The sequence below is a fragment of the Camellia sinensis genome, chromosome 1 (genome assembly GCF_055761805.1).
Source record: "Camellia sinensis isolate YWXY chromosome 1, ASM5576180v1, whole genome shotgun sequence".
Taxonomy (NCBI): Eukaryota; Viridiplantae; Streptophyta; class Magnoliopsida; order Ericales; family Theaceae; genus Camellia; species Camellia sinensis.
This window is the reverse complement of record NC_138961.1, coordinates 73,071,482-73,098,356: the sequence shown is the minus strand read 5'-3', so window position 1 is coordinate 73,098,356 and position 26,875 is coordinate 73,071,482. Positions and strand designations below refer to the sequence as shown.

At 39.0% G+C, this 26,875-nt stretch overlaps 1 protein-coding gene across 2 annotated transcripts in view; it reads right to left on the bottom strand.

The window, feature by feature from the left end:
• LOC114289088 (structural maintenance of chromosomes protein 6B) overlaps positions 1-26,875 on the bottom strand; it is a 125,332-nt gene that overhangs the window by 32,391 nt on the left and 66,066 nt on the right. For both annotated transcript variants that reach the window (XR_014336165.1, XM_082879520.1), the window contains exons 11-16: positions 19,220-19,294; positions 18,908-19,012; positions 17,947-18,116; positions 17,734-17,836; positions 17,157-17,269; positions 8,452-8,656 (exon numbers count right to left, since the gene is read on the bottom strand). Coding sequence is in view for 1 of the 2 variants with exons in the window: in XM_082879520.1 (XP_082735646.1) it covers positions 8,452-8,656; positions 17,157-17,269; positions 17,734-17,836; positions 17,947-18,116; positions 18,908-19,012; positions 19,220-19,294 (771 nt within the window). In the remaining variant the exon portion in view is untranslated. The remainder of the gene's footprint in view (positions 1-8,451; positions 8,657-17,156; positions 17,270-17,733; positions 17,837-17,946; positions 18,117-18,907; positions 19,013-19,219; positions 19,295-26,875) is intronic.

The window sequence follows — 26,875 nt, the reverse complement described above, 5'->3', positions numbered from 1 at the left end:
AATAGAACGAGGAACATTACCTGTAGAATAAGTGGAAACAGGATCTGGAACCGGTACGAGGGATGATGATTGACTTGGGGGCGCAAGGTATGGCTGCTCTTTCTGGCGTCGTGAATAAGTCATAAAACTAACCTTGTCTAAACGGCCCCAATGTCAAGCTCAACACCAAAACCACTCTCGGGTTCCTCCTTACCACAAACAACAGCCTGCTGACTAAGAGTGAAAAAAGATAACTCATGCTGATATGACATCATCTCATCCGCAATCTCATCCATAACACTCTCCTCGGAGAAGATGACAGAGAAAAAGTAAAAAGAGACTCAGATTCATGGAAGGTGACATCCATACTGACATACACTTTTCGAGTGTGAGGATCATAGCAATTGTAACCCTTCTGAGTAGCAGAATAGCCAAGAAAGGCACAATGCACAGCTTTAGGATCAAACTTTCCACAAGTACGAGGTTGCAAATGAACAAAACAGACACCCAAAAACCCGAGGAAGGGAAGACGTGAGATAAGCCACAGGTAAAAGTGCAAGAGGAATTTGGAATTAGAGGACACTGGAAGGCATAAGGTTGATGAGATAAGTAGCAATAAGAACAACATCACCCCAAAAAGACTTATGAACTTTCATGGTAAACAAAATGGAGCGAGCAACTTTAAGAAGATGCCCATTCTTGCGTTCAACAACTCCCTACTCAGAAGTGTCAACACAACTAGCCTGATAAAGAATGTCATGCTCCTCAAGGTATGCTTGGAAAGCTCCATCAACATACTCAGTCCCATTATCACTTCGAAAAATTTTAATGGTAGCATTAAAGAGATTGTGTACCATTTTATGAAAAAGGTGAAAACAAGAAAAAACCTCACTTTTAGTTCGAAGAAGATAGACCCAAGTCACACGCGAATAACAATCTATTAAAGTGACAAACAAACGATATCTAGAAGTAGACACTACAGGGGGAAAGGCCCCTACACATCAGTATGAACAAGCATAATAGGAAAGGTACTTTTATTAACTGAAGGATAACAAGTACGTTTATACTTAGCAAGTTCACAAGCATCATAAACAAAAGTGTTCCTAGAACAATCTCGAACTAAGAAAGGAAAAAGTCTTTCTAAAATGCTGAAGGAAGGGTGACCTAAACGACGATGCCATTGATGAAGGAGGGGCAGAGAAGAACCAGTAGTGCACTAAAGACCCTGAGTGTTGGACAATGGTAATAGAGGAACAACAACATCCAGAAAGTGCAATCCACGATATGCTTTACCACTGCCAATCGTTTTCCCTGTAGCCAATTCTTGAAAGACACAATGAGTATAAAGAAATGTCACTGAGCAAATTAGGAAGGAAGTAAGGCTACTAATAGAAAATAAGTTGGTAAAAAGATTAGGAACATGAAGCACAGGGGAAAGAGAAAGTAAAGATGAGCAATGAACATAACCCTTGTCGGAGACAGAAGATAAAATGCCATCAGCCACTCTAACCTTATCTCGTTCAGAACAAGGAGAATAAGTACATAAGAGACTGGTCGGTAGCACCAGAATCAATAATCCACAAAAGGCGACAATGATGTGCTAAGAGCACTAGTGAGAGTACCTATGTGGGCAACATTAGAAGAAGCACGAGTCGAAGGAACTGTGGTAGATGGAGAATCAAGTTGAGCCATCAAACGCTTGAGAGTGTGTAACTCATCTTGGGAAATAGTACTAGGCTTATAGGAAGTACTAGTTGCAATCTCAGGCACATGTGCTTGTGGATGAGTTGTACTACCACGGCCACGGCCACGACCTCGAGTAGGGCGATCATCCAATTTCTAACAATGCTCATGATCATGTCGGTCTTTCCCATAATAATCGCACTTCAAACGATCCCGATCACCTATGATACCCTTACTACCAAACTGAACTGAACTAGGCTTAGGATCACGAGTTGTAGGAGCCAAAACCAAAGCAGATCGATCTTGAATAGAGGGATGGACAATAGCACTATGCCAACTTTCCTCTTGCTAAACAAGAGCATAAGCCTCACGTAAGGTAAGAAAAGGAGAGCGACCAAATACCTAAACGCGAATTTGATCATACTCCAAATTAAGGCCAGCAAAGAAGTCATACATACACTCCTTTTCCACTATTTGCTAAAATAAAATTGCATCCTTGGAACAAATAGCCTGGAAACTCTAATAATAATCCAGTTCCTACCACAAACTACTTAATTCAGTATAGTACATCGCGAGTGAGCGATCCTTCTGATCCAAGCCTTGAAGTTTCTTCTTCAACTCATATGCTTATGCGTCATTAACCTGCTGTGAATACATTTGGGAAGCAGCGGTCCAAATCTTATAAACAGTATCCAGTAAAAGAAAAGGTCTACTGATTGTAGGCTGCATAGAGTTAATGAGCCAAGTAATAACCAAAGCATTCTCAAACACCCATTGACTATGCAAAGGATCATCATAGGCAGGTTGAAAAAGATCACTGGTAATATAACCAGTCAACTGGCGAGTAGCAATAACAAGACTATAAGAACGGGACCAAATCAAGTAATTGGTGCCATCAAGTTTCACAGGATTGATTTGACGAGATGGACCATCGTTAAGAGTCACAACTCGATGCTGCCTATAGTCCGCATTGACCGAAGGATCCTTATTCTCACCCTCAACCATTGAAATTAAAACCACACAACAGTGACAACCCAAACAAATAGGAGCAAGTCTAAAAAAACAAACTCAGGACCAGTATGTTACCTGTATGTAGAGTCAAAAAAAAAAAAGCTAAGACCCAAGCAAACACGGTTGGGACATCACCTATATGAGTTGAATCAGTCATTCAAGGAGAGAAACCCCACAAAAACTGCTAAACACGGACAACAAAGGCCAACAATACACTAGTCGGCTCCCACGGACTACGGAGGAAGAGAAAAAATCAATCAAAACCTCACCATCAATGATTTCCAAAAAAACCACCCATTTTTCCAAAAAATAAGGAAAAATAGAAAACCAATCAAATAATGAGTAAAAAATTAAAATAAAATCATAGGGCTTATTTTCGACCCTAGTCAAACATGTTGAATTATTATTACTATTATTATTTTACAAAATCCGAAGAAAAAAAAATGAAGAAATAAGGACAAGAACAAGAAATCTTCAAGGAGGAAGATATGTCTTTGATACCATGTCAGATATATAGATGGAGAAGAAGAAAATAGAAAAAAGATTTTATTGATATGTAGAATTGTGTATTTTACAATGAGATGAAGTAGCCTATTTATAAGCCAAAGTAGATCAAGGCTTATGTCATGGATTACACCATAAAAGAGGGATGATGTCATGGATGACATAGACACTAACACTTGACAGCAACCTAAAACATAACCAAGGGGCTCTAGTCTAGTTGGCTAGCCCTTTGGCCACCAAGTCTCTCCTAAGGGGAGGTCTTGGGTTCCACTCTTGGGAATGGAATAGGAGGGGAAGATTTTCTTGCAAGGTGTGTAGGTATGAGTTTCAACTCCCCCGAGAAACTAATCTAACAACTAACAACTAACCACTAACTTTCGCCTATCAAAAAAAGAAAAAAAAAAGAAAAGAAAACTTAAAACATAACCACCATACTAACTCTAATTACATCAAAATCCCTCTATAAAGAAAAACTTGTCCTCAAGTTAGGACATGAACAAAATTACTCAAAATAGCATTAATAGAATGACTCAAAACAATGACTCATGGAGACAAAATGAACTTGGAATGATGAATAAGACTGTGGTTGCAAGTACTTATTCCAAAATGCACCCTAACAAATACCGCTCCTTGAAGGTGAGTTTCCGTTTATGCACATCCACTGAAGTCATGTTCAAGTGTGAGTAGACCATCCATATAGCATGCCACTTGAGAAACAAGATGTCATCAAAATAGCTCTTCACACATTATCAAAAGGCACCAAGCACCATGCTTCTTAAACAAAGCAAGCCCTAGTATCAAGTCCACACAAAGTGGACTAACTAGTGTCGAAGGTAGGACAAAAGACACTTCTTGAGAACAAAGATCACCCAACATCCATGGAACCTCATCTTCATGAATCTCCTCCATAACTTCTTTTGAATTTAGAGAAGGGATGGAAGGTTAGGTTGTAACCACTTTTTTCATGAGAAGCAATGTAAGAGATGTAAGTGCAAAACAAATATCGCTCCCACCGCCTAGAAGTAGAGCACCATCATTGTCATATGCTTCATCTCCAAATCATCTTCTCCATCCACAAGAAGATCACTGTCTTCATCATAAGAATCAAAGATTGGAACATCATCAAACCTATGAAAGACAACTTCATCACAAACCGATTCTCTTCATAACCATAATCATCAATTTCTTCACAATCCAACTCCACATTTGTTTGGCGCATCAAAGGGAAAAACATCTTGATCATAATCTTGTTCCACCTCTTCATCAAAGATAGAAACATCTTGATCCCAACCTTGTTCGTGGTTGCAACTTTGTCCCATATCTTTACCACTAAAGATTGACCTTTCATCATCATAATATCTTTGGTGTAATCTCTTCACTAAAGAGTGTACTTGAAGATGTCCATCCTCACAAAACTTATTCTTTTCAAAACTAATCGAATAATCATCTTGGTTATAAAATGGTTGGCCAAATTCAAAGATGCCTTGTTGGATTTGAAAGCAATCTTCCTTTCTTGCTTGTCTCCCAACAAAGAGTGTATATGAGTGAATGGTAGGAATTGCTCACGGAACGTCTTTCTCATCTAACTCCGCTCTTTAATCTTTTCCTTGCCTTTTTCTTGCCTATTAACTTGTAATTCTTTCACCAATCAGAGGCATGACCTTTGAGACTTTGAAAGACCAATTTCACCTTCCAGACTTTGAAAAACCAATTTCACCTTCCTTGCTTCCAACATATCATAATACACCAAATGACTCTCAACAATGTCCAACCACTTCACAAACACACTCGGGATATGGCTCCCATGAAATTTGGGAAGCACAAAATCCTTAACAATGCCACTCCATTTAGAGTCAAATTCATTTGTAAACATGCTCTATGCCAATGTAGAGTAGTTAAGAGAACCATCAAATTCGATTCGATTGGAGGTCACAAGCGTTGCACCCAAGGTTTCAAAAAACGGTATTACGTAATGGTTGTAGCTGATACCCGTTACATCCGCTTTTCAAGTGTAATGAAAATTCACATGTGTAATGGCCGTTTCGGTGTTACGTAATGGCCTAACTGCTCATTACACACCTTTACAATATTTTCAATAGCTTTCTTTCCAAAAAAAAAAAAAAACTTACAAAAAAAATAACGAATACTCAAGTGATCCAAATCCAAAGAAAAAACCTTGTACGAATTTTTTTCCTTTATAATTTTTACTTCATTATATTAGCATGTAAAATAAAAAATATCTAAACAGTGGTTGTGTTGATTTTTATAATCATTTCATTTAATATTTAATTGTAAAGATTTTTTGTTTTGTTACTGTAATGTGTTGTCTAAAGAATGTCTTTAAAAAAATCATTAGCTCAAAAATAATTTTTTCTTATGGCACAATTTTTATTTTTATAATAATTTCATTTAATACTAAATTGTAAATAATTTTATTTAATTAGTTGTAAAGTGTTGTCTAAAAAACAGTCTTTTAAAAAAAATAATTGTTGTTTATGGCACAAGTTTTAGTTTTATAATCATTTCATTTAATAATTGTAAATATTTTTTATTTAGTTAGTTCAGGTATTGGTCAAAAATAATTTTGTAGACATTTAAAATCAATTATTCTTAAAGTCACTAACTATTGAAATAAAATGTCAAAAGCTCATTTTATGATTTAAAAATATGAAACATATTGGATCATACTTAAAAACTAACAAAAATTGATCAAAATATATTTTAAACCCTAATAAAAGTGATTTTGAAGAGAGAAAAAAAAATATGCGAATCGGTAAGTTTTTTTTCAAATTGTTCAAAAAATTAAAAAATTCACGGTTTCGGTTACCGCAACCGTTATGCTACAACATTCACACTCCGCAACCACAACCGCAACCGCAAGGGTGCCATCACAACCATTACGGAGACTGCAATTGCTTTTCGAAACCTTGCACCTTTCCAATCAACGTAGCAACTTGTTCACTCAACTCTTCAATCCCATTCCTTTCATTTTGGTTTATCATTGTTCCTTTCAAGTGAGCACTCAATGCAATCTCGTCTTTCAAATTCAGAGCTAAATCACTATCAAGACTACCTCATCATCCTCTACCTCTATGATTCATTAAAGTAAAATGTTCCGATAATCAAAGAGTCACAGTAGTACTGAATTAGTGGAGTCCAGCTCAACATGTAACTAGTTTAGAAATTACAATCAAGTCACAAGTAGTGCAACTTTCACAATCTATGTCAAAAAAATGAAGGTCCTCACACTTATATAGATGTCAAGTTCCAGCTTAGAGAAACTATCGAATGTTATGAGAATGAAGATCGAATCACGATATGAACTCAAATGACAGATTCGAATCACAATAGCCATCAAATGACAAAATACCGACGGCAATCGAATATAAAGGGAGATCTGAAGACTTGGATCAATGAACTATCAAATCACAAAATACCGTAGGCAATCGAACATGAAGGGAGATCTGAAGACTTTGATCAATGAACTATCAAATGACAAAATACCGTAGGCAATCGAATATGAAGGGAGATCTGAAGACTTTGATCAATGAACTTACGAATAGCTTCGACTTCGACTTTGGACTCTAGATCAATCCGAAATCAGTTCACGACATTAGACTGCTTGGACAGATAAGAAATCAATTCGCAAGTCGAAGTTGAGAAGTCGAATACGAACTCATGATCTAAGTGACGAAATCAAACTTCCATCCAAGTGTTGAAGTCGAACTCTGATCCAAATCCAAGTCGCGAAAGTTGAATTGCGATTGTGACCAAATCATGAACTCAGATTTGAAATTAAAATTTGATATGGTTGGAAAAAATGCTCAACTTGTAACCTAAGGTTTCAGATCGAGTCAGATCTCATTTAGGGTTTCATATCAAGTTGGATCTCATTTCTAGTTTTGGATCAAGTAGGATCTCAACAAAGAGTTTTGGATTTGATCAAAGTCACGACATAAATCGAGATATGTGAAATCTGATTTCAAATTGAAGTGACTGCAAATCGAAGCTTGAAGTCAAAGAAGCAAGTCTGAAAGGTAGTGATGCTCAAAATCTCAAAGATTAGGGCTAAAACTCGATGACACTAAATCGCAAGATGTTGATCACATGAGGGTAGGGTTTCGAACCAAACAACTCCATTCAATGTCAAGTTCGTATCTTCCTCTAATTTATGCAATGAATTTATAAACCAAAAAAGAAAGGATCCAACTTTGTGCTTTGATATCAAAATGAGTTTTAGCGAAGAGATTTCATTAGAGAGAAAATCTCAATTAGAGATACAAGAGCTCTCAAGCTCACAAAATACAATTCTGAAAATATCATCAAATTTCTAAAGAACCTGACCACCTTTTTAATAGGCGAATGCCAACTAAGCAACCTAAAACATAACAACCATACAAAATTCTAATTACATCATCCTCAACCAATAAACATGCGACCTCAGGTTATATAGTAAATTATGATACTATATAATACTGTCACTAACATTTATTTTTTTCAGTACATTAACTCATAATGTGTATGTGTGCGTGTGCATGTGCATGTCTAAATGGTACCAATTACACGAACTTTGGGCCCGTTTGGTTTGATTTTGAAATAAATTTTGAAAGATAATTTTTTTAAAAGAGCTTTCAAATTTTGAAAATTTGTTCGGTTGTATATTTTTGAAAATAGTTTTGTAGTTTTTGGAGTTTGGAGTTTTGTAATTTGGGATGATTTGTAGTTTTTTTGTAGTTGAATAGATAGGTGTGAGAGAAAAGTGATTGAATGAAGTGTAGGATGTGAGAGAACGAGAGAGGAGAGAGAAAAAGTGATTGATTGATATGCAGGATGTGACAGAACGACAGAGGAGATAGAAAAAATGTTTAAATAGTTTTGAGAAAATAGTAAACAAAACAAATTTTGGGTTTTGAGCTCTCAAAAATTGTTTTCAAAACAAACCAAGTAAGGCCTTCGATTTTCCAAAGGAAAATCCTGGCTCAATCTAGGATTGTGAGGTCAAATTTGCTAACATCAGGCTTAAAATTAACTTATAAGGCTTACGATTGGTGCATAGATGGTTAGGGTAATGGTACAAAATTAGCACAATAACATTTGTAGTAGGCACGCAAATAGCATATGCCTGGTTGGGGTTGCACATACAAAAAATAACATAACGAAAAAACTATTAGGAAATAAAGGAAAACTACACTAAATAAAGAGAGAGAGAATCAACTACCAGCACAATCAGAATTCACTCACAGAAGCTGTAGTAAAAACAATGAAAATTATTACCTTGGCACTTTGAAGTTTATTATTAAGTTCCTGAAGTCCTTCCTCGGCACTCCTTTTCCTCCCACGGACATGTTGAGCTTGTTCTTTTGCATTCAATGCATCCCTTTCTAGATTCTTAATTTGATCATCATATGAACCAGAAAGACGACTGTTTCTAGCCTTCTTATTTGGAGGGAGAATGGTCTGGGCTGAACCACGGGAAAACCTAGGTAGACATAATTGATAACAATGTTTAATAGTTGATAACTGTATTCAAATAGTATAAACAAATTAGATTTTAATGTGCATGGGAAGTAAGGAACTGCAATAGACAGATCTAACACATTGAAAGCAACACATTACTTGAAACAGTCACCAAATCTGCAAATTTTGACTGAGGAATATTTCCATACAAATGCTGAGGTTTGAACAAAGAAAGAAGGCATTGCATCTAAGTAGTCCTCTTAATGTTGGCATATTATATTATTATCTGAGCTTTTGTGGTTTGTAATTACTCTATGCCCTCAGGGCTTGACTTGTAATTGTCTCATCTTGTAAATCCTAATTTTCATTTATAAATAGGGAATGATATTCTATCAAACCCTAAGCTGGTTACTCAAACTTCATGGTATCAGAGCAGAAACTCTAGGGTTTCGGCTCATCTAGGGTTGGTCGACCTTTGCACCAACGATTCTTAAGGGTTCGAAACTTACCTAGTTGATCATCTGTCGCCTTCGTCTTCCCCAGTCGACCGTCGATCTCTGTCGCCTTCCTCTGTCGCCTTCGTCTCTCAGCCAACCGTCGTCTCCTCTGTCGCCTTCGTCTCTCAGCCGACTGTCGCCTTCCTCTGTCGCCTTCGTCGCTCGTCTATCTTCTCGGCTCGTCAGTTCGTCGCTCGCCTTCGTCTTCCTGAGTCTACCGTCGATCTCCTTCATCAGTTCGTCGATCTACTCTCTAGTATACTCTCATCTCCTATGTTGTGTATACTCTCTCATTCATCGTGTATAAAGTCGTGTATAAACACCGTACCAATCCATATATAAATAAATAAATAAATAAAATGAATATATTAAAAAAAAAATGATTTCTTAATTTTGTTATGCCTTTATAGTGGTCATTGTGCCTGTTCTTTCACCATCTTCCGGGTTTGTGATTGCCACTAGTTTTGTTGCGGGTTCGGTAGTATAATATCCATGGCAGATTCCACCAGTGTGTCCCCTACTTCTCAAACACCGAGGAGTGAGAGTCCCATTATACCTACTACCATGACTGAAAACCCCAACCCTAGTCTGAAAATCACCACCTCTCTATTTAATGGTCAGAACTACCTAGCATGATCTCAAAGTTTAACTATATTTTTGAAGAGCAGAGGGAAGATAGGATATGTCGATGGCAGGATACAGGCACCTAGTACCACTGACTAGGGTTATGACCAATGGGAGATTACCAACTCTTTGATTATGGGTTGACTTATTCATTCGATGGTTACTGAACTTGGTGAGGGCCACTTGTCTATGGAGACTGCCCAGGATATTTGGGATGCTGTGGCTGCCACCTATTCCCGCAAAGGGAATTTCTCACAGGCATTTGAATTGCGCCGCTCTATTGAACGCTCACTTCAGGGGGAGCAGACTGTCCTTCAGTATTTCAATTTCCTCACCAACGGCTGGAAACGCCTTAACCACCTGCAAGACTATAAGCCTATTTGCCCTGCTGATTCTGTCTGGTACAAGAAGTACATCTCACAGGAACGAGTCTTTACATTTCTGGCAGGTCTAAATGTGGAGTATGATCCAGTTAGGGGTCGAGTTCTGGGTATGGACACTCTTCCTTCACTTCAGGTGGCATTTGCCTATGTACAAAATGAGGAGAGTCGTCGGTCTGCTATGATGTCCCCTGTCTCTACTGACCGCTCAGCATTACTGTCTGCTCCTCGAGATGGCCTCAACCTGACTCCCATCCCTCCGTCTGCTGCTAAGGAGTCTGTATTCTATGATTATTGCAAGAAGCCGCGGCATACTCGCGAGACATGTTGGAAGCTTCATGGGACTCCATCCGGGGGTCGAGGTGATCGATCTGGTTCTCAAGGAGGTCGGTCAGGCCAGTCTAGAGGACGTGGTTCCTATTCCCGGGCTCATCAGTCTAGTGCCTTTGATACACTTGATTCTAATTCTGCTTCTGTTGGCCAAGCTTCTAATGCTGAGCTGGAGGATGCTTTGCGCTAATTGTTGGACCGCCGGTCTTCTACTGCTCTCAGTACAGCTTCCTCCCCCTTTGCCCACTCAAGTAACATAGCCTCTTCTCCTTGTGTTTTCCTGTGTCATAAGTCTTTACCTTGGATTATTGATTCTAGTGCCTCAGATCATATGTCTGGCTACTCTGATCTTTTCTCTGCCTATAAGCCCTCTTCAGGTCAAGACAAAGTTGGGATTGCAGATGGTACTGTTTCTTCCATTTCTAAAAAAGGTTTAGTCCAAGTCACTCCTACCATACATCTATCTTCTGTTCTCCATGTTCTCAATTTTTCTGTTAATCTGTTATCCTCGAGTCGTCTCACCCAGGATTTGAATTGTAGTGTGACGTTTTTTCCTGATCATTGTCTTTTTCAGGACCTTGTCACGAGGAGGACGATTGGCAGTGGTAGTGCAGAAAATGGTCTCTACTTCCTGGATCAACCGGACAAACTTGCTTATTCTTCCACTACGTCTTCTACTAACCCCGCCGATTTATGGTTGTGGCATCGGCGTCTTGGGCATCCTTCCTTTTATTTACTTAAGCATGTATTTCCATCTGGTTTCGCAAATCATCATGTGTCTGACTTTCTTTGTGTGTCTTGTCAACTTGGAAAACAACACAGAGCTTCTTTTGCTCCCAGTTTAAATAAAAGTTTAGTTCCTTTTTCATTAATACATTCAGATGTCTGGGGTCTCTCTCGTGTTATGTCTGTGAAAGGTCATCGATGGTTTGTTACATTTATTAATGATTTTTCTCGTGCTACTTGGGTGTATCTCATGAAAGATAAGAGTGAGATTTTCTTTGTGTTCCGCAATTTTCATAAGATGATTTGTACTCAGTTTGGGGCTACTGTCAAAACTATTTTGTTCTGATAATGGCGGGAAATACATAGATTCTGGGTTAGGACAATATTTTTCTACTCATGGCATTATCCATCAGACCTCTTGCACCAATACCCCTTAATAAAATGGGGTGGCGGAACGCAAGAATCGGCATCTTCTTGACATGGCTCGGTGAATTTGTTTTTCTATGAGTGTGCCTCGGCTCTATTGGGGCGACGCTGTTCTCACTGCTGCCTATCTTATTAATCGTCTCCCTATCCAGGTCTTGCAAAAACAAGCACCTCATCACGTCCTCCTAGGTTCCCAGTCCTTGTTTTCTATTCCTCCCAAAATATTTGGTTGTGTCTGTTTTGTTCATAATCACTCTCCTTCTCGTGGTAAGTTGGACCCTCGCTCCCTCAAGTGTGTTTTCCTTGGTTACTCTTCTACTCAAAAGGGGTATAAATGTTACCACCCTTCTTCTCGTAAGTGGTTTGTGTCCATGGATGTTACTTTCTTTGAGTCCCAGTCCTATTTCTTGTCCTCTCCGGTGTCTCCGTCCTCATTTCCGGGGGAGCCTTGGTGTGAAGTGAGTCCTGTGCTTCCTATCGTGGACCCAGTGGTTCTTGCACCACCCTCTTCTACTTTGCTTCCTATGGTGGAACCAGTTGTTCTTGCACCACCCTCTTCTACTGGGACTATAGAACCCAATGTCACCAAGGATAAGGACGGACATGTTTATGTCCGGGACATAGACAGACAACAAGTTAATTGGATACAAGGGACCACTTCTGCTCCTCCACTGCCATCTCCTGCTTCTGATGAGAGTCTAGGTAACTTTGAAGCTCTTGAGTCCATTGATCTTGATGTTCCTATTGCCAAGAGGAAGGGTGTGAGATCTTCTACTCAACATCCTATCTCACACTTTGTGTCCTACTCTCATTTGTCATCCTCATATAGAGCGTTTGTGTCCAATATTTCCTCTGCTAGCATTCCTAACCATTTTCAGGATGCTATTGCTACCTCTGAGTGGAAACTAGCCATTATTAAGGAAATGAAAGCACTTAGGAAGAATGGCACTTGGGAATTGACTGAGTTACCTACGGGCAAACGACCTGTGGGATGTAAATGGGTATATACTGTGAAACACAAAGCAGATGGGTCTATTGAGCGTTACAAGGCAAGACTTGTGGCAAAAGAATTTACTCAGACATATGGCATTGACTATCAGGAGACCTTCGCACCCGTGGCTAAGATGAATTCAGTCAAAATACTTCTCTCTCTAGCAGCTAATCTAGATTGGCCGCTTTATCAGTTTGATGTCAAGAATGTCTTTCTCCATGGTGACCTCGAAGAAGAGGTATATATGGACATTACTCCTGGTTTTGAGGATCATTAGACAGAAGGCAAAGTATGCAAACTTCGGAAGTCATTATATGGTCTCAAACAGTCTCCAAGGGCTTGGTTTGAGAGATTCACTCAGGCTATGTTTAAATATGGCTTCAAACAGAGTCAAGCAGATCACACCTTGTTTGTAAAACATTCCTCACGTGGTAAGACTGCAACACTTATTGTTTATGTAGATGACATAGTTCTTACGGGCAATGATAGTGGAGAAATACCTCTGTTGAAGAAATATTTAGCTAGTGAGTTTGAAATCAAAGACTTGGGAAGCTTGAAGTATTTTCTGGGAATTGAAGTTGCTCGTTCTAAGGATGCGATATTTATCTCACAGAGAAAATATGTGCTTGACCTTTTGAAGGAAACTGGGATGCTTGGCTGCAAGGCATGTGCCACCCCACTGGAACCCAATCAGAAATTAGGGGATGATGAAGGAGAAGCTGTTGATAGGGGGAGCTATCAGCGATTTGTGGGTAAACTCATTTACCTATCTCATTCCCGTCCTGATATTGTTGTTGCTGTCAGTATGGTTAGTCAGTTTATGCATGCTCCTCATCAGACTCACTTTGAGGCTGTCATGAGAATCTTAAGGCACTTGAAGTCTGCTCCTGGTAAGGGTCTTTATTTTTCAAAGTATGATCATCTTCGTGTGGAAGCCTATACAGATGCTGACTGGACTGGATCAGTAACTGATAGGAGATCGACTTTAGGGTATTGCACCTTTGTTGGAGGCAACCTAGTTACTTGGAGGAATAAGAAACAAAATGTGGTTGCCAGGTCAAGTGCAGAAGCTGAGTTTAGAGCTATGGCACAAGGTGTATGTGAACTTTTATGGATCAAGTTATTGTTGAGTGATCTAGGTATTGATCAGACGGACTCCATGCGGTTATACTGTGATAATAAGGCCGCCATCAACATCGTTCACAATCCAGTTCAACAGGACAGGACAAAATATGTTGATATTGATCGCCACTTCATTAAGGAGAAACTCACTAGTGGTACCATTTGTACTCGTTTTGTCCAGTCTGGTGAACAACTTGCTGACATTCTCACCAAGGGGGTTGGGAATAAACCATTTCATGACATATTAGGCAAACTGGGCATGAGAGATATCTTCGCACCAGCTCGAGGGGGAGTGTTAGCATATTATATTATTATTTGAGCTTTTGTGGTTTGTAATTACTCTATGCCCTCAGGGCTCGACTTGTTATTGTCTCATCTTGTAAACCCTAATCTTCACTTATAAATAGAGAATGATATTTTATCAAACCCTAAGCTGGTTACTCAAGCTTCACTTAATTCTTTGAAGAAAGGATTAAACCATTTGAATTATGTCCTCTCTCACCTGAGGTCTAATATTTGTTTTCAACTCACTGCTGGTAAATATTTCAAGGAACCTTTTGTTCCTCATCCACTATAGAACCTTTTGATCCTCCTACCAAGTGGAAAGTTCTGCACAGTTTTGTGTCACTAATTTTACACCATTGTATTCACATGATCTGAGCAGGTATTGGTATTAAAATTGCAAGTTTCACTTAGCTCATCCAAAAAAACTGCCCTATTACTAAAGGTTACAAGTTAATTTTCCAATCAGACCATAGGATGGTTAGGGCTACAAACGAGCCGAGCCGAGTTGATAATATTCAAGCTCGGCTCGACTTATTTGGAAGGTGTTCAAGCTCGGCTCGAGCTTGAAACAAGCTACGATATCCAAGCTTGTCTCATCCAAAATTTATGTAACTCGAGCTCGGCTCATGGTGGCTCATTAAAGCCAAGAGAGAACCATGGAAAACAATAACCCTCTGCGCTTATATAGAAATTTGTCCACCTTAAAAAGTATTTTGCAATTGATGTGGGACTTCCAACAAACGCACCAAACGACGTCGTTTGGAACATGATGTTATTGCATTCTTTGAGTCCCACATCGCTAAAGAGAGGAAAACACAAAGTCCTTGATGCTTATAAAAAGGAAAGCAAAGGCAAAGAAAGGAAAGTAAAGGCAAAGCTTTCATAGATTTTTTTTTATATTAAAATAATCGCGATCATTATTGATGATTAAGTTAAAATATTTGAACAAATATAATATATATATATGTATTATATAATAAAATATACACATATATGAATATAAAAATTAATATTTAAACTTTTGAGCTTGCCAGCTTATTCGAGCTGAGCAATATTAAGTTCGAGCTCGGCTCGTTTATTAATCGAGCTTGGAATTTAAGTTCGAACTCGTTTATTTAGTTAGTGAACCGAGTTCGAACGAGCCTTAACAAGCCGAACTCGAGTTTGTTCATGAACAACTTGGTTCATTTGTAGCCCTAAGGATAGTCAGGGATTCCTAATATATCATTTGGATAATGTGGTTGATAATTTTCATCCTCAACCAAAAATTTGTCGTCGGTTAACATTTCCATAGATATTACTCATGCCAATAACTTCGTCATCTAGGCTTCGTCGAACACATCAGACATCCTTGTGATTGAACATAACACCATGAAGGGATGCATGAGAGGTGACTCATAAGTGATAACTGACAAATTGCTGATGACATCTCCGACAATTCCACCTCTAGCATCTAATAATTTGCAAATGAGGCGCATGCAATGCACGTACAACTTAGCATATTATTGTTCTAAAAATTAATGGGCACCCTGTATTAGATCATTTATATATAAAGGTCATAAATATAAAGAATTCGACATAATAAAATCCCATACACATGTAAATGTGTGTATGTATTACATATATTAGCATTCAATTATTTTATGTATTCAGCTCCCACATAGCTGCTTAAAGTATGTGGACCACTATGCAATTATTTAATTTGAGTGGAGTGGGCACCCTAAAATGAAACAAAATAATAATAATAATAATTCATGTTTTGTATGCGTGGGTTGTGCCCCCTTGGTGCCGTTTTTCAAAACACGAGAAGATGAGAGGAGAAGAGAGAGATGAGAGTCGAGCCCTAGAAGACAAGAAGACGCAAGCCCTAGAAGACAAGCAGAGAGAGCAACACAGCGAGAGAGAGATGAGAGGCAAGAGAGCAGCTCAACGAGAGAGGAGAGAAGTGAGAGAGAGAAAGAGAGAGACGGGAGGTTTGAAGCGAAAGAGAAAGAGAGACGAACCTAACCGACGAACCAGGTACATAGCTTCATCTTCTTCTTCTTCACTTTCTGTTCTGATTTTGAGATTTAGGCATGTCCTGGCATGTCCCTCAAAAAAAAAAAAAAAATGAAATTCAAGGGACACGCCAAATGGCGTATCCCGTAAGTGTCAGAGGCGTGTCCCTATGTCCTCGTGTCCGACACCGCCACAACACTTGTTTAGACGTGTTAAAGGCGTGTCCCCGTGTCCTCATGTCAAACACCGCCACGACACCCGTTTAGTCGTGTCCATGCTTCATAGTATATAAATAATAAATTAGATGTACATATTTTTCTTATATAACATGCATAAAATCCACATCATATATGGGGCTGTTTGTTATAGCTTCTACGAGGTGATTATAGCTTATTTTAATTTGGGAGTCTGCCACAGACTATTTGGTGCAGCTTTTGCTTATAGCTTATTAGGCAGAAATAACTTAAATAAACTGAAAAAAGCTGATTATTTGGAGGCTGGAGAAGGGGTGCTTTTAGCTTCTACTTTTTTATTATCAACTTTTAGCTTTAAAAAAATTCCACCAAATAGGGCCATAATATGGTGTTGTGTCCTTGTAATGTCATGTCCACTCCTACATTTTTATGATTTACGATACTGGCGTGTCCATATCATGTCATATCCATGTCTATGATATACACAGGCCACAGATTAGAAAGAAACTGTGCCTTAAATGAAGAACTTGACAAGGAAGAAACTGTCACTCCATTGAAATGACCAATTTAAAAATTGAAATGCAAAACCTTTTATTCTGTGGAGTGATGACAAGTTGAACACCTAATTAAGATATTTTGGACTTCATAGATAACTTCAACACTCTTTTTCTTTTTTTCAACTAGATGTATATTCTGTCTAATTGAGATTGTGTCCACCTTACCATCTTATGGTTGATTTGCTGTTATCAAAAATGAATTACAAAAACAAACAGATATATATATATATATATATACAATTTTTATTAATGTATGCTAGTAAGTTGCTTTAAACCATTCCAAGAAAGCCCTTGAAATATTGACCCCTTAAAGACTAAAATCGATCAAACTGAACAGCTATAGAAAAGATGAAGAAGAGAACAAGACGAAAAAATTAAATTTTCCATCTTACATTCTATATCCCTCTGACGTGTAAACTTCCTTTAAATTCAATATTTTCTGGTCAAAAGCAACTGTTTTTCCCACGTCATAATTTCTGACGAGCACTTGTCTCTCTGCACCACCCTACAAAAAATAAAGAGGTTATCAAAAGATGTTTAATGTACCCCCTAGTTCTTTAGAAGAAAGAAAAAAGTAAGAAAAGAAAATGATACAGATGTAAGTAACAAGAATTAGATCCTGGCATTGATTCAAACAAAAAGTTAGACTTCGGATTACAAAAGTTATTCCATCATTATGAATATCAAGCAGTGAGCGCAAATTAGTTCCAATGTTCTTGACCAGATGAAGATAAGTTGAATACAGTGTCATATAAAGTGGACAACAGCAGAAGCATTGCTCAAATGAACAGTCACTTTTATTTAAGCAATAATAAGCTGAATAACAGAGGACAGAATAAACATTAACAACAAAATTGGTTGTTTATAACTTTTTGCATTTGTTAGCATCGGCTTGCTGCTTTTCTCTTAATATATTGCCTTTATTTGTCAATAAAAAACATACAGGAACATGGAAGCCCAGTATATTACCAGATCCACCAACACATTCAGAACGGTTGGATTGTCAGAATGTATAACTGAAATAGTAGTTGGGTGATTGGTCTGGGGAAGCATGTGATTTGGAATATACAACCTACAAAAGAAAATGTACAAGTGCAATCATGAGAAAGATCACCCGGCATAAGTAAAACCCATGTGTAACTAAATCAATAGTGCAAATCTATTGACATAATCACTCCATACCTTGGTCTAGCAAAGTCATATATGATAATCTGAAGGTAGTTGTAGCCTGCTTCCCTGGCACATCCTCTCAAAAGAATAGAATCTCTATGATCCGTCACAATGAAAGCATTAAGCAATTTGCCTATGGCACTTTCAACAGCAACAGCCCATGTATCACCATGAACCAAAGACTGAATTACATAATCACATGTTTTATGAAGCGTTAAGAAGTAATTACAACGACATGATCTAGAGAGATCAAAAATTCAAAAAACAAATGCCAGAAGGTATTGATCTTCTGTGAAAAGGAATTTTTTTTCTTGAATGTAGCTTTTAATTTGGGCAAGTCAATTAGTAAAAAAATGCAAATTTACAAAATGGATCTTTTACAAATAAAGAAAAGTCATAATGATAACATATACACATATAGGTGCGGCACTCGTGCAAATAAATTAATCTAAACCAACATTTACCATTAATGAAAAAAATGACCTGCATGCTTTGGTGATCATTACAATGATGTTCATATAGCATCTGTTAAGCAAATTATTAATGGACTTTGTCTGCACATTTAGTTCAAGCGATAGAATCACAATTGACGCCAACAATTTTCTAGTCAATTGCATTCAAAGAAGAGTTTAGGCAAACTATGTTATCAGAAAAGTATAGAAGCTAGCTATTTTATTTTTGCTCACCAAAATAGTAAAATGCTTCTTTTGAAAATTTGGAAAGGCTGAAAGGTGAGCTCCACCACAAGGGAAAGGATACTCATTGAGAAAAGACAGCTAAATAACCAAATCAGACAATAAAAGTAAGCCCCAATTTGATTGAATGAACTATAATGCAGCATTTCTCTTCTGTGACCACCAAATAGAGCAATAACACAAATATTGTTATATGTGTGTAATGATTTAACTAATGCACAATCACACATGCACACACCCACACATTTAGATAGGCATGATTATTCTCAACCACTAACCACGTGGGCTCCAATAGGACCAATGGGTGGTCTTTTGAATCTATGATGATGTCTCTCAATTGCCTGTAAAAGATTAGTCACTCTAACTCCTCCAAAAGCTGTGACCTGTGGTAAAAGAAGCATTGGCATTAGCAAGCAATACAGTTGTTATGAAAGGATAAAAACATAAGTTTTGCAGATGTCAACGGACTCAATTATTCAAAAAGGCATAATGATGTAGACATATGAAACGAGGCTTTTAGATGCCTAAAAAAAATGTTCCATCATGTTCACTTGCATACAAAGACATCAAAGCTAAGGAATTATCCAGACCTTGTTGGTTTGGTGTAATCGGAGATCACGAATGTATGAACCAATATCACGCTGCTTCTTGTCAATATCTTGAATCTGAAAATGAAAACATTGATCAGTTAACCCCCAATTTATCAACAATCATAGATGACATTTAGAAAACAAAAATCATGAACTTTTAATATACTAATTGAAACCTGCAAAATGAGCAACTGTGTACGGGCCTCAAACAAAACTAAACTTTGTGAGACATGTCTCATATGTTTAATGAATTAAAACCAAAAGTCAAGGCCAAGTAAAACTAGAACTGCCAAGTCATCACAGGGGGTGGGTGCAGGGCAGACGGTTTTAAAGAAGACTCCTCATTCATTAGATAGAGAATGTTAGAATAGTTCTTTTAGTTATTTTTGTTCTCCTGTTAATATTTACTTAAGTTGAGGGTACGATGGTCATATTGCTACTTTAGGTTTTTTATATATATTTGAGTGATGTACAGTTGAGGGAATTAATTGGTTTTTAATATATACAAAGTTCTCTCTTCTTCTTCTTCTTCCTCCTAACTTTCAACCCTAATTTCTCCATTTTACATTCTCACTTGGTATCAGAGCAATCTCTTCTTCATTAGAAAGGGTTCTACAGATTCTAAAGATCGATCTGAGGTGACCGAGACGTGCTGATGTCATCAGCCGTACGATGACGTCAGCATGACGTCACCCCTAGACTCGAAATTGCCTCCTGAGATTTATGGTGATTTTTGTGGAATTTTTTGATCATCCCTGATGTGAGTTTTCGATTTTTGAAACTATTTCGTGTTTTTGGGACTGTTTTTTTGAATCTGCCTTTGGGACTATTTTTTTCTGGTTTTTCTTGCTGGGCTCACTTCCCTAGGAGCCGAAAATCACCCCTCTAAGGGTCCTTGATCTTAATTTGTTGTTTTACTCCTGTGGGGTTGATATTCTGTTCAATTTGTGGCTGTTTCTGGAGCCGAAAATCACTTGTGGCTGTTTCTGGAGACGAAAATCACCCCTCTAAGGGCTGACACCCTTCTAGCAAGGGATATTTGTCCTCTCTTTATTGATTGCTACTGTTGAGTTGATGTGTTGGTCTCATTTGGGTCCAAACTTGGTTGTTGAGCTAGTTCTGTGTTTCTAGTGGTGATTGTGGGTATTGACTGTTTGCAAGTCTGGTTGATCATTATGGTTGAGATTGAGGCTAAGGCTATGACTATGGGTAAAGATGATGATATGCCTAAATCTATCACTACAAAGAAATTGAATGGTGCTAATTATTTGGCTTGGGCCCATGCTGTTAAGATTTTCTTACGAGGTAAGAAGAAGTCCCGCTATCTTAGTGAACTCCCTCCTTCTACTGATGATAAGGATTAAGATGATTGGTGTTGTGAGGATTCTTGTGTGATGGGTTGGATTTGGCATAGTCTGGAACCACAGGTTGCTACTACCGTGGAATTTTGTGATACCTCTAAGGCCATTTGGGACTCCCTTGCTGAGTCTTTTTCAACTCAAAGTAATGTCTCTCGAGTCTACGAGTTATACGAACAGATTTTTGCTATGCGTCAATCTGGCCGGTCTCTTCCTGATTATTATAGTAGTCTCAAGACTTTGTGGGATCAGTTACTGCAGCATCGACCTTTCACAACTGATGTGACCACCCAGAAACAACATTGGGAGGAGTTTATGATGGCTTCTTTACTTTCTGGCTTAGATCCTGAGTTGCGAGGGTTCAAAGATCAGATTCTTGCCAGTGACACTCTACCTTCGGCTGCCAATGCCTATTCTAGGCTGTTACACTCTTCATTGGGACAGGCACAATCCACTGTTGGGTCTTCTTTATCATCTTCTGCATTGGTTTCCAGTAGTAGTGATCATGGGTCTACTCGCGGGGGTTTTCATAGTTCTTTTGGTTCCCAGAGCTCTTCTTCTGGTTTCCGGGGCTCTCGTGGAGGTGGTTCTCGTAGTGGTGGCTCACGTGGTGGTTTCCGTGGTGGCAGTAGTAGTGGACCTGGTTCTCGTACACGTGGTGATCGCAAGTGTACTCATTGCGGTTCCCAAGGTCATACTGAACCTTGGTGTTGGCAAAAGCATGGCAGACCTGATCATGTCCATCAGGTTATAGATGTCCCCTCCTCACAGTCTTCCTTGTTGTCCATTGGCTCAGATGCTTCTCCTGTTACTTCGCATGAGACACACACTACTCAAATTAGTGAGCTTACTGCCCTTGTCCAGTCTCTCCGCCCTAGTCTAACTTCTTCCTCTCCTACCATGGCTAGTTCAGGTAATATTGCATGTGTGGCTAAGTCCTCTCAGCCTTGGCTCCTAGACTCTGGTGCTAGTTCTCATGTCTCTGGAAATTCCTCTCTTTTTTATACTCTTAGACCTGTTGATCATACCATTATACTTGCTGATGGATCTTCTCGGCTTGTCTGTGGTCAAGGTCCTCTTCATCCCACTCCATCCATGTCCTTACCTTCTGGTCTTTATGTTCCTAAATTTCCATTTAATTTGCTTTCTGTTAGCCAATTGACTCAAGCTCTCCATTGTTCAATAACCTTTTCTCCTACTTCATGTGTTTTGCAGGACCTCCAGACCAAGAGGATGATTGGTTCGGGGCATAAGAAGGATGGCTTATACTTTTTGGACGCTGAGACGTCTCCTCCTTCATCTGCTGTGTTGAGTGCTAGTGTATCTCCTCTTCAGTGGCATTTTCGCTTGGGTCATCCCTCCTTGGCCAAGCTCAAGTTAGCTGTTCCGGGTTTGAGTCATGTTTCTCAGATTGAGTGTGAAGCCTGTCAATTTGGGAAGCATCATCGTAGTTCTTTTCCTCGTCGTAGTGTTAGTCGTATGTCTGAGTCTTTTGCTCTTGTCCATACAGATATTTGGGGTCCTTCTAGAACTCCTACTGTTCATGGGTTCTTTTATTTTGTTATTTTTGTGGATGATTACTCTCGGATGACTTGGTTGTTTTTAATGAAACAAAGATCTTATTTGCCTTCCATCATCTCTAAGTTTAATAATGAAATCTATACTCAATTTGGCAAATGTATTAAGATATTTCGGTCTGATAATGCTTTAGAATATGTGCAATCTATTGTAACTACCTTTTGTGATGCTCATGGTATTATTCATCAAACTAGTTGTCCTCATACATCCCCACAAAATGGTGTTGCAGAACGGAAACACCGCCATTTGCTAGATGTTGCTCGCACCCTGATGTTTAATATGCATGTCCCCAAACAGTTTTGGGGTGATGCTGTTCTCACTGCTTGTTTGCTTATCAATCGCATGCCCTCTAGTGTTGTACACACATCTCCTTATTCTCTGCTATATCCCACCACATCTCCTTTTCCCTTGCCTCCTCGCATTTTCGGGTGTGTGGCCTTTGTCCATGTTCTTGACCCTGGGTTGGATAAGTTATCTCCTCGTGCACGCAAGTGTATGTTCTTAGGTTATTCTCGCACTCAAAAAGGGTACCGGTGTTATCATCTTGAGTCTCGTCGCTACTTTGTCAGTGCTGATGTAACGTTTTTTAAGTCTACTCCGTTTTTTTCTTCCTCTGGGCAACAGTTATCTCCTGATCTTCTCTCTTCTCGTGAGGGGGAGCCAGCCTCTCACGCTCCTACTCTTCCCTCTTATGCTCTTTCCACATCCACTCCTCTATCCTCTCTCTCTCCTCTCACTTCTACCCCTGCTTTGCAGGTTTATCAACGGTCTCAAGCTCGTCGCATTGTGTCTTATGGCCCGGCCAGTTCATCTCCTTCGTCTGAGGCCCCTGTTCCACCTGTTGCTCTACCATCTGATGACCTTCCTATTGCCCTCCGCAAAGGTAAACGCACTTGCACTCAACATCCTATTGCTCATTTCGTTTCTTATGATCGCCTCTCTCCTGGTCTTCACTCTTTTGCTTGTAGCTTGTCGAGTATTTCCATTCCTCGCACCTATCTTGAGGCTATGTCCATCTCTAGTTGGAAGTTTGCCATGGATGAGGAAATGCATGCTCTTCATCAAAATCAGACCTGGGACCTTACCCCTCTGCCCTCTGGCAAATCTATTGTGGGTTGTCGTTGGATTTATACTGTTAAGTATCTTCCTGATGGAACTGTTGAGCGCCTTAAGGCTCGCCTGGTAGCTAAAGGCTACACCCAAACCTATGGTGTTGATTACTTGGAGACTTTTTCTCCTGTGGCCCGTCTTAACTCTGTTCGGATTCTTCTCTCTGTTGCAGTTAATCAGTCTTGGCCTTTATATCAACTGGATATCAAGAATGCTTTTCTCCATGGCGAACTCCACGAGGAGGTCTATATGGATCAGCCCCCTGGCTATGTTGTTCCCAGCCAAGAGCATCTTGTTTGTCGATTGAGGAAGGCCTTGTATAGTCTTAAGCAGTCCCCTCGTGCCTGGTTTGATCGCTTCAGTGCTGTTGTGCTTGCCTATGGCTTTCACCGTTCCACTTTTGATCACTCTATTTTTGTTCGCCACTCGTCTACTGGGAGTATTGTTCTTATTGTCTATGTGGATGACATCATCATTTCAGGGAGTGACTCCAATGGTATTGCTGCTTTGAAGCAGTATTTGGGCCAACAATTTCACACCAAAGACTTGGGCCATCTTCGGTATTTTCTTGGGATTGAAGTTGCCCGTTCTTCTTAGGGCTTGTTTCTTTCTCAATGGAAGTATGTTCTTGATCTTCTTACTGAGACTGGTCTCTTAGGCACTCGCCCCAGTGATACTCCCATGGATTCTAGTGTCAAGCTTGCTGGTGACACTAGCGACTTCTTTCCTGATATTGGTCGTTATTGTCGGTTGGTTGGCAAGTTAATATATCTCACTGTCACTCGTCCAGATATTACCTATGCTGTGGGTGTGGTCAGTCAGTTTATGCATGCTCCCCGCCAACCCCATTTTGTGGCTGTATGTCGTATCATGCAATACTTAAAGCGTGCTCCAGGTCGGGGGTTGCTTTATCGCCCCTCTTCCTCCTTGTCTGTCGCTGGCTTCAGTGATGCTGATTGGGCTGGTAATACGACTGACCGCCGTTCCACCTCAGGCTATTGTACTTTTGTTGGTGGTAATCTTGTCACTTGGCGTAGCAAGAAACAGACCGTCGTTGCTCGTTCCAGTGCTGAGGCTGAATATCGCGCGATGGCTCATACTGCTTCTGAGATGCTCTGGGTTAAGTCTCTTCTCCAAGATTTTGGCTTTTCTGTTTCCATTCCTATGCGCAAGTTTTGTGACAATCAGGCTGCTATCTTCATTGCCAATAACCCTGTGTTTCATGAACGCACCAAACATATTGAAGTTGATTGCCATTTTATTCGTGATCTCTTACTCCGCAAGCAACTGGTGACTCCTTATGTTCGTTTTGAGGATCAATGGGTGATATTCTCACCAAACCTTTGGCTCGGCCTTCATTTCTTCGTTTGTCTGCCAAGCTGGGCATGTTCGATCTCTATGCTCTAGCTTGAGGGGGAGTGTTAGAATAGTTCTTTTAGTTATTTTTGTTCTCTTGTTAATATTTACTTAAGTTGAGGGTACGATGGTCATATTGCTACTTTAGGTTTTTTATATATATTTGAGTGATGTACAGTTGAGGGAATTAATTGGTTTTTAATATATACAAAGTTCTCTCTTCTTCTTCTTCTTCCTCCTAACTTTCAACCCTAATTTCTCCATTTTACATTCTCACTGAGAAGTTCACCAAGATTTCGTGATTCGGTGCCGAACTTATTCCAATTCCTATTATTCAATTTTGTACCAATAGATTTCTACATCTTTTACAAGAAACTTCTTTCATATACAACAATATGATATGACAAAGTCAAATTTCATTAACAAGCATTGAAGGGACGTCTATAAGCATTACACAGAAGCTAGCCAAAACTATAGACCTTCACCACAGTTAATCTTTCCTATGAAATCAATTAAAGAAAAATATGAGTCAAAAAATTTCAAAAAAAATTTCCATAAACCAAAACTGAAAACAATGCAGTACGTAAGATTTCGGCCTATGAATTGCAATCTCCACATCATCAAAAGTTGGCCCGTACTTCTATCTCCAAACACACCACATCAAGCACATGGGAACAGTTTTTGGTGCCTTCCTCAACCTATTGCTCCCCATGACTCAAAAAATATAAAGCCCCTGAGGCCGGCGGAACTCAAGATACTCCAAAAATTAAAATTAGGGTAAATTACACTTACCTCCCAAGTTGATTCCCCTTTCTGCCATTTATTCCCTAGATGTTTAGTTTTGAGATAAAATGACAAAAATATCCCTCATCTTCTCCATAGTTCTACCACTATAGTATCAACAAATTCAAAAAAAATATATTACTAATTAGAATTGTAATATACTGCATTTTTTTAGAATTGTCGTGTCATATACTGCATTTTTTTAGAATTGCCGTGTCTCCAACACATGTCGGACACTCGTCAAAACATGTTCCATTATTTTTGAATTTTTTTTAAATAGACACTTTTTGAACACTTGGGGGACACACGTAATGAAACTAATTGTAAGTTTGAACAGAATTACCTACGGTACGAAGATAGAAGAAAAACAATGTAGATTTATAAAAATTAGCATTACGTTGAATTTTTTTTAATGATATATCATATATATATATATATGAATGTATAACAGATACACAAAACCATATATTTTGTGCATGCCTTTTTTTAGAATTGGTGTCAGTGTGTCCATGTCATGTCTGTGTTGTATTGTTTGTCGTGTCCGTTCTTAGTTGATAACAATATTGTAGCCTTAAAAGATTTTATCATGTGTCGCCCCCCCCCCCCAACACACACAAAAAAAAACAACAACGACAACAACTCCTCTAGCACCTTTAACACCCAAACCTCGGTTTACAAATAAATAAATTTAGTGCCTTTGATACCTAAGCTTTTTTTGCTTAGAAATGATGAGACTATATCTGTTAGAATAATATATTATTATTTGAGTTATTATTTTGTAATTATTTTATGTCTTAAGGCTCCCTTGTAATTATTAATCATCATTGATATAAATAGGAGATGACATCCTAATCATTCCCTTATCTTGTTATTCTCTAAAATCATCATGGTATAAGAGCCTAACCCTAAAACCTAAACCCATCTACCCATACTGTTCCTATTACTCACCGGAGCCACCAGCCACCACCGGAGACAGGTCCTCTCTCTGTCAGCTCAAGCCAACTCCACCCTGAGGGGCTTCGGCTCAAGCCGAGAAGGACCTAAGTGGTTTTGGGTGGATTGATGACTGTCTCGGGTTTCGGTTCACCCTTGTTGATCAAACTCAGCAACGAAGATCACCCCAGGGTTCGAAACTTACTTGGTTGGTCGTCCGTTGGTAACGTTTGCTCAGCAGACTGCTCTTGGTGGTCCCACCTTCACTTCGTCACTTCATCTCTTATCTGTTGTCTGTCTTCGTCTCAAATGTTGAGTAGCGCACTTGTTTGCTCTTAAAACCAAAACCAAGATTCCTAAAAAAAAATTTAAAAAGAATAAAATAAAATTAAAAAAAACACCTTATGCGTTCTTAATTCGTTAGGCCTTTATAGTAGTCATTGTGTCTTTCCTTCCACCACCACCACCTTCTGGGTTTGTGATTGCCACTACTTTTGTTGAGGATTCGGTAGTAATAATATAGTATCCATGGCAGATT